At 34.7% G+C, this 14,529-nt stretch overlaps 1 protein-coding gene and 1 long non-coding RNA gene across 2 annotated transcripts; one reads left to right on the top strand and one right to left on the bottom strand.

The window, feature by feature from the left end:
* The first annotated feature begins 3,230 nt into the window (after positions 1 to 3,230).
* On the top strand, positions 3,231 to 7,802 carry LOC117206033 (facilitated trehalose transporter Tret1-like). The gene has a single exon (XM_033445002.1). It carries the CDS (start codon positions 3,254 to 3,256, stop codon positions 4,892 to 4,894), a length of 1,641 nt encoding a protein of 546 aa, XP_033300893.1. The 5' UTR covers positions 3,231 to 3,253; the 3' UTR covers positions 4,895 to 7,802.
* A 186-nt stretch (positions 7,803 to 7,988) lies between these two features.
* LOC117205335 lies at positions 7,989 to 9,356 on the bottom strand. The gene is made up of 4 exons (XR_004487216.1): positions 9,217 to 9,356; positions 8,866 to 9,000; positions 8,443 to 8,524; positions 7,989 to 8,364 (listed from the first exon to the last, which is right to left on the bottom strand). It is a non-coding gene; the product is annotated as an uncharacterized LOC117205335 (long non-coding RNA).
* Positions 9,357 to 14,529: the final 5,173 nt, after the last annotated feature.

The raw sequence follows: 14,529 nt of genomic DNA, 5'->3' as shown, positions 1-14,529 counted from the left end.
GCCGTCTGATCGTTATCGATAAATTATCGAGACGGTTTCGTCGATAGATTGTATTACGAGTTTCTGATGGTGAATAAGATTACCTATACTTGATAATATATAATTAATTATTGGGTTGAGAATACAAAGATGAAAATAGGAAAGATTTAAAAATTCACATGTTTGCTTCAGATATATGAAATAGCAATTTTATTTAAAACTGATTAAACGATTCACTTAATTCATATTACAGTACTTTACTATACAGTAATTTATTATTTTGATAGTGTGTGATGTTTACTGAAATATTGTAGCAAGATAGAATTATATTTCGTTGCTAATATTGGATGTCCAGTTTTATATTTTATTTATAATTTCGTATAAGATTATAGTTTTAATTCAAACCAGTATTAAACTGAAATAGTAACTTCGCATGCGACACGAAACTGGTATGGAGAGATCATGCGACCCGCAAAATGTGAACAAGCACTGAATATCATGTCTATTCCTGTTCCTCGTCTGTGGTAAAATTGTTTTAAAAAAGAGAATGATGCGTTTCATAGAGAATTATACTATTTATCTACTTACACTACCTTATCTACTTAAACATTACTGTTAATTATGCATGTATAATTAAATGCATGTATAAATTAATTAAATATTAAAGTACTTATTAGGAACGGATTAATGCATCTAGGAAGCATTGCTTTTTGCAGTAAAGATACTCTATATAACCACGCACCTGACTCACAAACGTTCCATCTAGATCCTGTCCCATCAAATTTGAAAAACTCTACCTGATAGAACATCTAATTTAATTTCAATACTTTAATCAGAAACCTAAAGGTCTTTTCGTAAGCCCTGCATAATACATACGTATCCGAAAATAATAAAGGCACAGAGTGGCTTTATAAATCTTACCGATCAAGAATATAAAGATTCCCTTAAACCTAACTATAAAAAATCTAAAGGTTTCCTTATAAACCCAAATGCTATAATATTATCATATTATAATATTATAAACTCAAATACTGCATTATGATCGCAACGTAGCCGATGTAGCAAATGAAACAAAAATATATAATAGTCGAAGCTGTGCAATTATTTTTGCTGATTTTAATTTTTACATTATAGGAAATATGTATCATATAATAGTTGGCATTCGACTGTTCTAACATTATAATTAGGATACTTCCTAGATATAAATAAGTACAAAAATATTATTGTTCCTATGTCGGAATATTTAAAATTAATTCGTTACATTTAAACATATAACAACGAGAATTAGAAGTGTTTATATGTTGAAATAATGTCGACTGTATGTAAAGGGGAAGTAGACCCAGAAGTACCCAGTATGGTTGTGGCAGTCGTGTAAATGGTACAAATCAATACGAAATCCGTAAATTGCGAGATTGAGTGTAAAGATTTCTTACAGTTGTTCTTTTTTTGCGATAGATAACTCCTCACACCTTTCGTGCATTTCTTAAATAATTATGAGTGAACTGGATTCTACAAATTGAATTATAGGAAATCTATTATTATTTCGTGATTATATTATTTCGTGAAAGTACTTATTTCTGGCAGCATGACACATCCTAGCACGGTAAGCATTTAATATGATTATATGATAAATATTTTTTAAATGAACGGCTAGAAATTAAATATTGTAGAGTAACAAATCCTAAATTCTAATTCAACGAAAATATAAAAAAAAAGCGTCTGTTTGAGATACCTACTTTCAGCGAATTTAACTATTATTCTTTTATTTCCAAATAGAGATAGGAATCCATAGCAATTAAAGTTTTGATTCCTACGTCCCGATTTAAAGTTTTGGCACATAATGAAACATATTAACATATCGTGTCGACAATACCAAAGAATCGTCTGAACCTACGAATATGATTCGATATTTAAAAGTCACAATAATCTTAAATCTTCAACCTTGTATCTTGATCGAACGTGATCATTTAAAATTTTGAATCTTTCACCCTGATTTAAACTGTCACGATCCACCAAAACATAAAGTTCAAAGCTTAAAACTGTTACCTCTTATAAATATCGAATCATATTCGAAGGTTCAAACGGTTCTTCGGTATTATCTATACATGTTAATATATTTCATTATTTAGAAAAGATATTTAAGAAACGTATAAAATCCTTTCAAATTATCATTGATTTGGAGGACACTCATAGGAAATGATTTTAGAAGAAAGTTGTCAAAAACACAAATAACCTTTAGCAAACGTCAGTGAAAATCTCAAGTATCGTCTTCTATCTATAATGACATCAAATTATATCAAGCATATTTTAATACTGTTGATAGAAATATCAGAAATTGTATTTCTATTAAGATAGGAGAAAGACAATTTTTTAATTCCTTTGGAAAAATATTAATATTTAAACACGTATTAATATGTTTTCCGCGATTTGGATGTTATATTCGCTTTAAAGTTTGCTTAGACTATCTAATTAGAATGGAATTATGATTTCTATTCTTAACAAAGGTATCTGTTTTCCAGGTTTCCAGGAGATCGTCTCAGAGCGATGATTACAATCCTTTCCGTTTGTCACCGGAAGAGGATGCTCTTATGGTCTACAACTCACAATACCGGCGAATCCTAATATCTATTATCGGTTAGTTTTCACTCTTGATATTGCGTCATGTATTTATCTGTAATTTTAATACGCAGAATGCAATTTACTTTGCCTCCTTGAATTGATATTTCATAGTGGCGTTCTTGAATTATTTCTCAATTCTAATGACTTACGTACCATCGTTTAAAGTTGCATTTCTATTCCATCGTACATTATAATAAATTTGACATTTCGATTCTGATATTCATCGTACTGATTCTTTATTATATCATAAATCGAGTACAGACTTTTATATATTAATGAGAAATCTGAAATCGAAAATATGTCCATTATTACACATTAATATACCTAGACTTATCGCAAGTCTCTAACAAATTTTACTACATGTAGTATTTTACTTCATGTAGTATTTTTCCTAATGCACATATAATGCGAATGGATTAACAGATTAATGATAGAATAGTTAAGAAGTGAAACTAGTGGAAAGCATTCCAGCTAACATCGCGAAGAGTTCAATTACTTATAGCCTGCGGTATGTATTAATTATAAATATATTGACAGTATATGTTAAAAGTACAAATTTGCATAAATATATGCAGTGTAATTATCAAACGACCGCAATACAATTAACATATGCTATATATAGCATTACCTGTCTCTCATTTCAGTAACGCTAACCATGATCATAGGCGGTTCAGTCAACGGATGGACAACGATTTCTCTTTATTATCTAATAACCGGGACCGGCGGCGCTCCGCTGACGATAACACACGACGAATCTTCATGGATGGTTTCTTTGACAGTACTTGGTTCAATGGTCGGTTCACTTATGGCTGCACAGTTGGTCGTCAGCAGCTGTTCTAATATCTGCCTCGTATTATGCAACACAGTGTTAACCATAGGCTGGTTCGCCATCTACGAAGCAACTTCCGTGAAAGTACTATACATTGCTCGAGTGATTCTCGGTATAGGCATTGGTATTGGCAGTACGGTAAATCCCATGTACCTGTCAGAAATCGTCGATATTAAATTCACAGGCACCGTAGGTTTTATAACCGCAGCGAACGTATCTATCGCGTCAATATTGTTCTACGTACTAGGACTCTGGATGATGTACAAGTCACTGCTGCTGCTTCTTGTAATACTATCCTTTATATGCTTCATGTTGATCAGGTGTTTCTCCGCACCTCGATATTTGTCGGTGACATCAGATGAAATGACGCAAACACGGCAATCGACGACATATTACACAGCCACCGAAAATACTCACACAGAGGAAATGGAACTACGTGCTCCACGGGCACAGACCAGATCCGAATTACACCAACAATCCTCACAATCAAGAAGCGATTTACCCTCACAATCCACAAGCGAATTACACCAATCATCCACAAGCGAATTACACCAATCATCCACAAGCGAAATACACCCAGAGTCCATAAGAGAAGTACACCCAGAGCCCACAAGCGAAATACACCCAGAGCCCACAAGCGAAATACACCCAGAGCCCGCAAGCGAAATACACCCAGAGCCCGCAAGCGAAATACACCCACTAGGAAGAAGAGAATTACAGATTGTAAATATACTCACTAAATATACCTGGTCAACCAAGCTGCGAAAAATACTACACCGAAGCAACAGAAAAGCTTTGTTTATCATGCTCGGCTTGATCATGGCACAACAACTTAGCGGAAACTTCATCACTATGCAGTATCTGCATGTGTTGTTTAGCAAAACAACGATTTGCCTCAAAACACACGAAGCGACGATGGTGGTCCTGTTTGCCGACATTATATCTAGCTCTTTACCCCACTTAAAAGTGGAATCTATTGGAAGAAGAAAACTGCTGATTCTGTCTACGCTTGGATCGTGTTCTACATTGATTGTTCTAGCAATTTATCTTTTGTTAGATCAACATAAGTTTGACGTTTCCTACATCTCTATTCTTCCAGTTATCGAATTAATTATATATCAAGTAATGTTTCACATTGGTTTAGGTACGTTACCCAATGTTCTCCTACGCGAGTTATTTCCTACGGAACTAAAAGGCTCCGTTCGTGCCATCATTGTAATTTTCGATGGTATAATTGGTTTTACCGTGCCGAAACTGTATCAAGTGATTACCGATAATGTAGGATCGTATGCGATTTATTTTATCTTCGCTATATCATGCTTCTTGGCATTTGTGATGGTGTTTATATGGGTACCGGAAACAAAAGGAAAAACATATCACGAGGTTGAAGCGCTTCTAGTTGGTGAAAATTTGAATTCGCCGAATGAAGAAATTAGCACCGATGAATTGGATAGTCATGAAATATGACAGGAGAAAATGCACTGACAATCCATAGCACGGTGTCTCCATACTCGGAATATTTTATTTCTCATTTTTATTAGTATAACGATAAGGATCTACAATTTTATCACGATATGCAATTTTTGCAGTAACGTAGTTTTATTTGTTTGTACATGTAATTTTAGAAATGTGTTTAACAAAGCTCATGGTCATTTACAAACATATGTATTGCATAAATTGACTTGCATTGAACTCAGAGGAATACATGTTCTCGAACTAAACTTTTTATCCATTTCATAACACGAACAATGTAACAATACCAATTAACTCGAGATAATTGAATAAAAGTTAGCAAGAGTAAGAAAAGTAATATATTAAAAAAAGACAAGGTGACATAATACTGATAAGAACAATTTTTTATATCTCAGCTGTTATCTATGTTGCTATTTTTTGTTTGCAATATATAATTTGCAGCATACAATTGTATGCTGAAAAATCAGTATTTATGCTAAAAATAATGTAATATAATTAAAATAACGCATTGCTAATAAGTACTTATATTACATTGTGTTTGTCGCTGATAAGGATATGTGTATACAGATATAAATATATATGTGTAAGACACGGTCTTTTCAGCGTTATATTATAGTTATTACTGAAAAATATTTGAATACGTTTGTTCGAATATCACAGTAATTACTGTATCATAACACAGTGATAAATACCTAGCCTTGTCTGGCAGAAATTCTAACGAGCAGCTGAATGTTATTTTAGGTAAATTACGGCTATAATAATAGTGTTCACTTCAGAAACTTATAATATTTCCTACTTTTAATATATGATAATTTACGCGAAAAATGAAATATCGACAATTTTATAAAGTTTTGTGTATCAACAATTATGTATTTATTGTATATCTTTTAAATAAATATCTTCCTTATTAAAAAGCTACAAGAAACATGGAAACATTACTATCTATATATAAAATCACAAACAAGATATTGAATGTTCTATTTTATTTAAGTTGTATTATAGACGAATTCATTACAGACAACCCTAGCGTAATTTTAGAAATGTGTTTAACAAAGCTCATGGTCATTTACAAACATATTCATCGTATAAATTGACTTGCATTGAACTCAGAGGAATACATGTTCTCGAACTAAACTTTTTATCCATTTCATAATACGAACAATGTAACAATATCAATTAACTCGAGATAATTGAACAAAAGTTTGCAAAAGTAAGAAAAGTAATATATTAAAAAATGACAAGGTGACATAATACTGATAAGAACAATTTTTTATATCTCAGCTGTTATCTATGCTGTTATTTGTTGTATGCAATATATAATTTGCAGCATAAACTTAGATCTAGCTCGAGTCTTTCTAATCGCAAAATAAAAAATAACTTAGATGAAATAAAAAGATAAACCGCGGATGCTGTTCCCCGTGCACCGCTGTCCATTCGTATGTGCGTACTCGAGCAATAAACGTTCGTTTCGGAACCTACTCCGTACTCGCGACCACGACTGCGATATTCGGAAAATCGGTAGGCAAGGCTCAAGACAAATGGTATGCTCCATTCGTGATGCCAGCTTCGCCGTCGATTTTTCAAATCAAATTTCCTGAAACAGGCTGGACAAGTGAAATCGCGCCTACCCAACCAGAGACCGTGCCAATCTGCCTGGCCCTACCTACTTATAATTAACATTCACACCGTAAGGTATGCTACCTATCCTACCTAGCCCTATATTTAAAAAATAGCAAAACAGACAACACCAACACACTCACTCCACGGTTCTCACACATAACCTGGGCGCAAGAGCCTACACTAGAAAGACGTCCCGGAACGCCTCCGATACCGGAGTTTGGCATACAACTTTCACACTCTAATGTACATTTTCCTGAAATCAATCGACGATGGCTAGCGATCATTGCGTAAAAATATTCTGTATATTCCAACTTTAATTATTCAAGTATATTTAAATTTAAATTTTAATTAAATACACATAATTGTATATATAATCATGTATATCTATCACCATCTAAAGAAATAATTTGAGTGGAATAGGTCGTCGTATTTTAATCGATGTAATTATCATTGTAGTTTAATACTGAGATTAGTAATATTAATATTAACATCCACTATACTCATTTACTAACATTGTTATTTCCAATGGTAATTGAATTCCAATTCCACAGCCTAACCACATACACACTCAGTAGAAAATACGTCGTGCACGATACGCTAACGCAACGTCAGTCGCTGAAAAAACTGTTAAGCTTATAGACTACTCATCATGTCCATTGCCTTCCTCCCACCCAAGACGCACCTGGGCACGTGAGTGAGATCCTGACAATGAACATGGAAGGGGTTAAACCTGAAAATCCTATACTAAAAATATGATTAGCCTATTTATTATATTTTGTATCTAACAGGCTAATATTCTTTGATTTTGCAATCTAATTTCACTTCAAATTTTAATAATTCTATGCTGTATTTTACTTTATTATTTTAATGAACAATTAAACTATTATGCTAGAATGAAGGAAATTAATGAAAAATGTACATATTTATTAAACATAAATTAAGATTCAATGCAAATAATATTTATATGAATAAATAACAATGGACTCTAAATGAACTCTATTACTCGAAATATCCTCAAGCGATATCTTTATCAAAACACATTTTTAAAAACACAAAGAAACGTTTAAAACCCGTTTTGATTCTGAAATCAGCCTGTCGCGAAGTGTTTTCTTGCACGTGAAATTGGTAATATCCGTCATAACGGGCAGACAAAGTTATACTTTAACATATACTTCTCTATTTCATATTTTTATTGAAATTATACTGTGTATACTTAAATAATAAAACTGTTCCATACCATCGTTAAGTAAAAGATTAAAGTAAATATTACTTATAATCTTCATCAGCATTATAATAACTTTAATCTTAAACGAAGTCATTTTGTCGTTTATTTCAATATTCATATATATATATATATACATTCATATGGATATTTGGACTTTATAAATATATAGTAATACTGAATATAATTTAATTTTATAAATAATTGTATTGAATATATTGTGTAATTTTCAATGATATGTATATATATATATATTAATTATATCTAGTAATATAATAATTATAAAATAATACATTAAAATGCGTTGTGCAAGAAAACCTATCCTGAATTAATAAATAAAATATAGACCAGAAAATGTTACTACTCACGGGTATAATAAATACCCGGGGTTACTATGCTCGTCAAAAATTCTACTTATACAACCAATCACCCGTGCTGATTCGGACCTTTCATCCTACGACATGATTGAGTGACCAGAGGAAGAAAAATGCATGCGACTCACCATTAAATGCGAAGAACGTTATCATCGATATTGTTGTATGCTGAAGGAAGTCGTGATCAAGCCGGAATCATCAATTCGGGATCGTCGATTTCGATGGAACAAGTGAAGGCTAGAAGAAACCTGTAACAAAGCGTAGAATATTATAATTTGTTTTTAAAGACGGTGTCGATTACTTGAAAAGTGTAAAATAATGAAAACCTGATATTATTAATATTGAGAAAGTCCGATATTGCCACGGTAAAAGATTGTGCGGGAAATGCAGCAAAATTCAACATATTTACTGTAAATATGAAAATCTTCTGTGTTTAATTATTTACAAATATATTTTGGAATATACAGGTTAAAACAATGAAATAATTCTTATAATTCATTTATAACAAAGAAATTATTCGATATATTCGATCTAGCAATGCGATTTGTATAATTTTTTCTAATTGCATCCTAAAACTTTCCTGTCTTGCATCTTAAGAATCTTCATATTCTCAAAAAAGTATGAAATTGTTAATTATATATATCATATATGTATCATGAAAAAAATAATTGTACACTAAATATTTTCAATGATTCAATGAAAAGACAATACAAACGTGATTGCTTTCATTAAAATGAAGGTAACATTACCAAATCATCGGAAGCCATCAAATTAATCGAGAATCGCCATATATTCGTCGATATGTCGTTCTATATTTCGTTGCATATTTCCTCCATTGTTCGAACTTATATTCCTTTCGTGCCAACCACATCATTAACAAACAACTTGTACAAAAGAAGACAAATAATTTAATATAAATACACAAAAGTAGAATCAAATACATTAAAAAGAAATAACGATCGAATATAAAATCTAATTCAGACGCAAAAAGTATAAACTATCGATAAGCAGCAGTCAACGTACGATCAAGGGAAAATAAAAAAGAACCCAAAAGAATACTTGATTTTGTTATAATAATAAACGTATGTAATAAAACAAACCTGATGCCTCGTAGTAGTATATGAAGGCAGCAGGATAGCAGTACAAATGTGTAATACGCAATTGACAGAATACGTATCAGAAATGTCAATTCGTACATCTTCACGCAACAAGCTTCCATAATCGACTGCCCCGCAACTCGCAGTTTCGCCCAATAACTTTCGTACTGGGGTGGGGATGTTTCGACTGGCGGCAAATCGACCGCGTTTGAATCAACAAATGTTGCAAGTGTATCTATCTCCGAACATATCGTATTTCGCAGATAGAACGTCAAGCAACTACGTATATACATATGTACGTATATATTATACATTATTATACATACAGTGACTCATGAAAATATTTCAACATTAATGGTGTAATTTTTTTTATAAATATGTATGTATATTGATCAGCGTTTTCGAGAAATATAGTTAGAAAATTCAATGGTACTTTATAATAAAATAAATACTTTTCGTATTATGCTTATCTATATATATATATATATATGTACATAAATAAATATAATCAACTAAAATAATCTGGTCGCGCCATCTATGATGAACTACTGATACTTTTACTACTGGTTAGTGTTCACTGATTCACTGCCAGATGGCTCCATTATATCCATAGGACCCTGCATTAATTACATGTATATAACTAATCAATTACAAAGTTAAAGTTTCTATTTAATCCGTAAATAATTCAAAAATTACGCTTGTAAGGAAAGTTTGATCTTTTAATTTGGTCATGAGGAAATTACTTCATTCCCTGCCGCCAGATGGTCATAGTATGTCCACGTTTCGATCAAATTTTTATTTCGTAAAAAAACTAATTAAAAAGATTAATTTGTGAACTTTTATAAACGCGTCCCTCAGATTAGACCTTCGGCTCTCTTCCCACTTTCATTTTGATCCAGGAAATGCTTATATAAAGATTAACAAATTCCATATTACTCGATAGATACAAATCCCCGTTCGAATTTCATTTTCCGTCGGCTAAGCTCGAAACTAGCAACAAAATTAAACGCGAACATAGTTGGAAATATGTGCACCATCTTTCACACAGTTTTGCAAACGAATTTCCGTTTACTAAAGTAATTATTAGCAGCAATTGCAAAACTACAACTATCACACACTAGCTATACGATAAATTTAACTAATCACAATTTCTCCTATACATACATATCTCCTATCAACATGATTATCATCGAACCGGTGGAAACCTAATGAAAAAACCTGACGAAATAGATCTACTCGACTAAATTTTAAACATCCATACGCGATAGATCACCAAGTTAAACCGCAAGTCCACCGGGAACCTAAGATAAGCTACACTGTGCTAGATTTCCACCACTGGCGTGTATGATAGACGAACCGTACGCTGATATCTTAATATTTAATATTTCCAACAATTCCATCGTCAACTTATCCCGGAATACGAAAATTCTTTCGAAATACGGAAGTTTTACGATTCGTCAAAAATTCTCTCTTCTATCGTGTCAAATTGCACAGCGTTAAATAACTACGTGATAGATGGGTCGCATGTCGATAGTTGTTGTTGGCAAGGGGGTTGCATTAAACCGTGTGGGTCGATTTGCGTATATGTATAGTTGTGGGTCGCTTTTACAGCTGCGAGGCTCGACGTGGAAAGCGCGTGCATAAGAGAGAACCCACAAGCGGACGCGACGAGAGAGAAAGAGGAAAAGAACGAAGCTCTGGCTTCGTTCTCGAGGAGAACCTTCAAGAGCTTGGCCCGCAGTTAATTGCCAGCATTTAATGAGCGCTCTTTGACGCGCCGCGCGAACCGCCGCTGTAACACTCGTAATGGCCGGTGCTTTTCTGACGACTCCGGCCTCTCTTTCTATCCTTTTCCTTTTCTCTCTGTTCGCGTGGTACAGATGTACCAGTTCTCTCCGAAGCTGCCAATGCGCGTTCCCTCTGCCTATACGCGGCTTGCCTGACTGGTAAATGAAAATGGCCACGTATTATCGAGCCACGCTCGTGTAATATACTTTAGTATAGGTTATTGCTATATAGGTGCATAGGTGGATACCCAGCCACCGACGAAAACCACTTTAACGATTGAGATATTAGCTGGCCAGGTTGCGCGAGAGGGAAGAGGATGACGAAACGAGCCGCTTCAACGATGTAGCCGGTCGCGGCTGATAGTTTTGTTGAATCATTGGCTCTGTCAGAACCGTTTGCCAGCGCTTTTTTGATCATGTTACGTGTGCTTCGTTCACTGCATCTATTGAATATACGTGTTAGATCTTGAGACACACGAGTTTTTACTGGCCTTTCTTAGGTCACCCTATCATAGATAGAGGCAATAGTCTTTATGGATGAATGAAAATATTTTTTCACTTATTGCACGTTGCATCAATTTCTTATTCTAGTTAAGACTGCGTAATCCTTCAAACCATTCGGTGGAATTACTACGAATAGTATACAGATATTATGATGAATCCAAAGTAGCTATTCATCGGTGCATTACGAGTCATTGCTGTGTAATAACGGTAAAATACATCTATATTAGTGTCAATACGTCGTTCGATTTCTGACAGCGCAATTCCAATAAAATGATTTGCATAATTCTTCATATCCACTTGCAGATGGTTCTTTGTTAGAATTTATTAATACCGATTAACTTGTAATTTGTAGGTTGTAAAATTTGACTCGTAACGTTGCTTCGATTGTATGGGATTTACCGATGGTTTGTCGCTATCCCCAGAGAGTTTCAGTTTTTCACTGAAATATTTGGAATCTCACTTTGAAGGGACACATGGTAGACGAGGCCTGCTGCTCGTGGAAATATTCCCGGAGGACGACGATTCACCTAATTGTCATCCATTCACCCCTTTTCTCGCGCTGGGACGCGGCTCACTCGTCTCCCGTTTCTTGGGACCGAGGCTCAAAAAGCGACAAAACCGGCACTATTACTTATGCATTGACGTATTTTGACAAGTCTCTCGGTGTCACACAGTGGAGACAGTTTACCCTCCTACTGACGCGACTATAGTTGGGAACAATTTGCTCGCGAGGACCTGGTGGGCGTGATCTCGATGACGATTAATTTTACGAGGAGCAGGACTTTTTCGGAGACTCTCTTCGGTGAACCGTATTTCGTACGCATTGAAACGTTTTAGTCAAATATTTTTGGAAAAGAATCTACGTAGGATTTGAAGTGCTGAATTTGTGCATTACGAGTGGAAAATAAATATAAATTAAAAGAAGAAGAAATAAAAGTTTACAACTGACGTTTCTACTGCAATCGTTTACGACTTAATTACGTTTCCTATCGAAAGAGAATTTTTCTAGCTTCAGGAAAATACGATAGAATAGAGCTTACATCGGAAGCTTACTCCATATTCGTCAGTTATTCCGCTTACTCGGTATAAAATTAAAGTTTAGACGAAATAACAAGATATTGAATTTTTATATAAATATATGTACGCGTCTACAACCGCATTCCACTGGAAATGTTTCTTTGTAGTCGTCCCGTTTTACATGAATTTCCAAGATATAGATGCCAGACATTTTCTTGAGAACTTCCGGTGAATCATTCCCGATAGACCGATTGATCATTTTGCCTATAGACACCTGGAAACCTCTGGCCAGGTTAGATCTACGCGCAGATTCAAAACTGTCTTTGAGAATCACTCTTGGGACCAAGCGTTCGAAATTGAATGATCTGTGTTCGCTGATGATGGAACTAGCTCCTGAGAGTTTCGTTCTCACCGCTTTACATTCGACTAAATTGTCTTTTTGTCTCGATATCGACTGTTCCGAGAATCCCCTATAACAGTATTATTCGTAGCTTCCCGAAAGTTCCAAATCATTTTGTATGTGTAGAGTTTGATTTAAAATTGAATAATTGAAAATATATATTTACACCTGTGGCCATTAGTATCTACGTATTAGGAAAGCTGATTGTATTAGGTTGTCCGAAAAATGTCTTTCTTTTACAGACCCGTCTTTTACAACGATGCATCTTTATACGAACACGAAACCTAATCTGTCGAACGTTGTGATCTTTATTTTGATAGAACAAAATGGATCATACGTGATTCGACAAAATAATATAAAACGGAAAATGTTGTGCATCCATTATTTCCTTACGAAACAAAAGAAACTTTTCGGACCACCTGATATTTAGTAAACGTTGAACACTCTGCGCTGCTATCGTTTCCTAATTATTTTACTACAAATCAGTTGCTTTATTCTCACAGCGCCTTATAACGTAAAATTTATTAGACTTTTCCGACAAATATAACGAATAAGTGTCGCGATGCTTATGGCCTGCAAATGTATTTGCATCAACATGCGTAACCTAGTAACACGAAAGCAATTGACGCGTAATATGATTTAAGGGAGCAATGCGAACATTCGGCAGTTCTCCTCGGCAAATCCATTAAACGGGAAACACAGGAATACATTGAAAAGGGCAAAAGCGAGGGATGATGCCGAACCAATTAATTTATAGGACAGATGCAGCCACGGTTTCACTTTAATCAGAGCCGAGACCGAAGGAGGCTCATGTACAGGCATTTTACGTGAAATTTATGTACCCTCTCGAAGAAGCGAAGAACGAAGCGCGGAGTCCACGATCGGACACGCTGTTGCACACGGCTGCTCGTCATTAGAGGGATAATGCATATCTTAATGATTACGAAACGAAACACTGACACGATGCCTGGATACGTAAGTGCACTGGTGAATGGCGACGAGGCCTGGCGACTCAGCCCATCCACAATCTTGCAACCGTCCCACGCTCCTGCAATCAGCTCCCCATAAACTACAATCACGACACGTGCTATCCCTGCGGTGGATCCTGCGCTCCCTGTAAACAGGCGATAGCTGCGAAGGATTAAATCCTCCGGAAGATGAATTCAAAACGCTCGCGGATCACGGTTTAACCGTCCAGCCGGTATACCGACGCTGTACCATGCAATTAATAGTGATTCCGCTATACTGTTACTGTGTATGTATAACGTATAGTCTGCGGATAACGTGATAATAGGTGTACGTGGATCGAAGATGATGTGTTAAAGCGATTTTGTTTTGGTTACTGCTTAGCCTGTTTCGTTAGCCTGTTTTTATCGGCAGCTGACTTTTACCGCGTGATTCAATTAATTGCGATGCGTTGACGAAGAATTGAACTTTTTTTTTTTAAAAAAGATTTATTTCTAGCGTTTGGAGTATTTTATTTTGCAATTATAAACTACTGGTATATAGAGCTTGGTTATTAAAATGATTGGTAACAGTAAGTTAAAAGTGTATGTATGTACATACTTGGTTCGATGATGCGTTAAAATAATGTGCTTTTTTTGGTTG

This window comes from Bombus bifarius, unplaced genomic scaffold (assembly GCF_011952205.1).
Source record: "Bombus bifarius isolate JDL3187 unplaced genomic scaffold, Bbif_JDL3187 scf7180000007966, whole genome shotgun sequence".
Classification (NCBI taxonomy): domain Eukaryota; kingdom Metazoa; phylum Arthropoda; class Insecta; order Hymenoptera; family Apidae; genus Bombus; species Bombus bifarius.
The sequence above is the reverse complement of the archived record's forward strand: the minus strand, read 5'-3'. Positions and strand labels throughout refer to the sequence as shown.

Excerpts from the sequence above, each read along its gene's own strand:
- LOC117206033 (XM_033445002.1), top strand. The coding sequence starts at position 3,254 with ATGATCATAGGCGGTTCAGTCAACGGATGGACAACGATTTCTCTTTAT.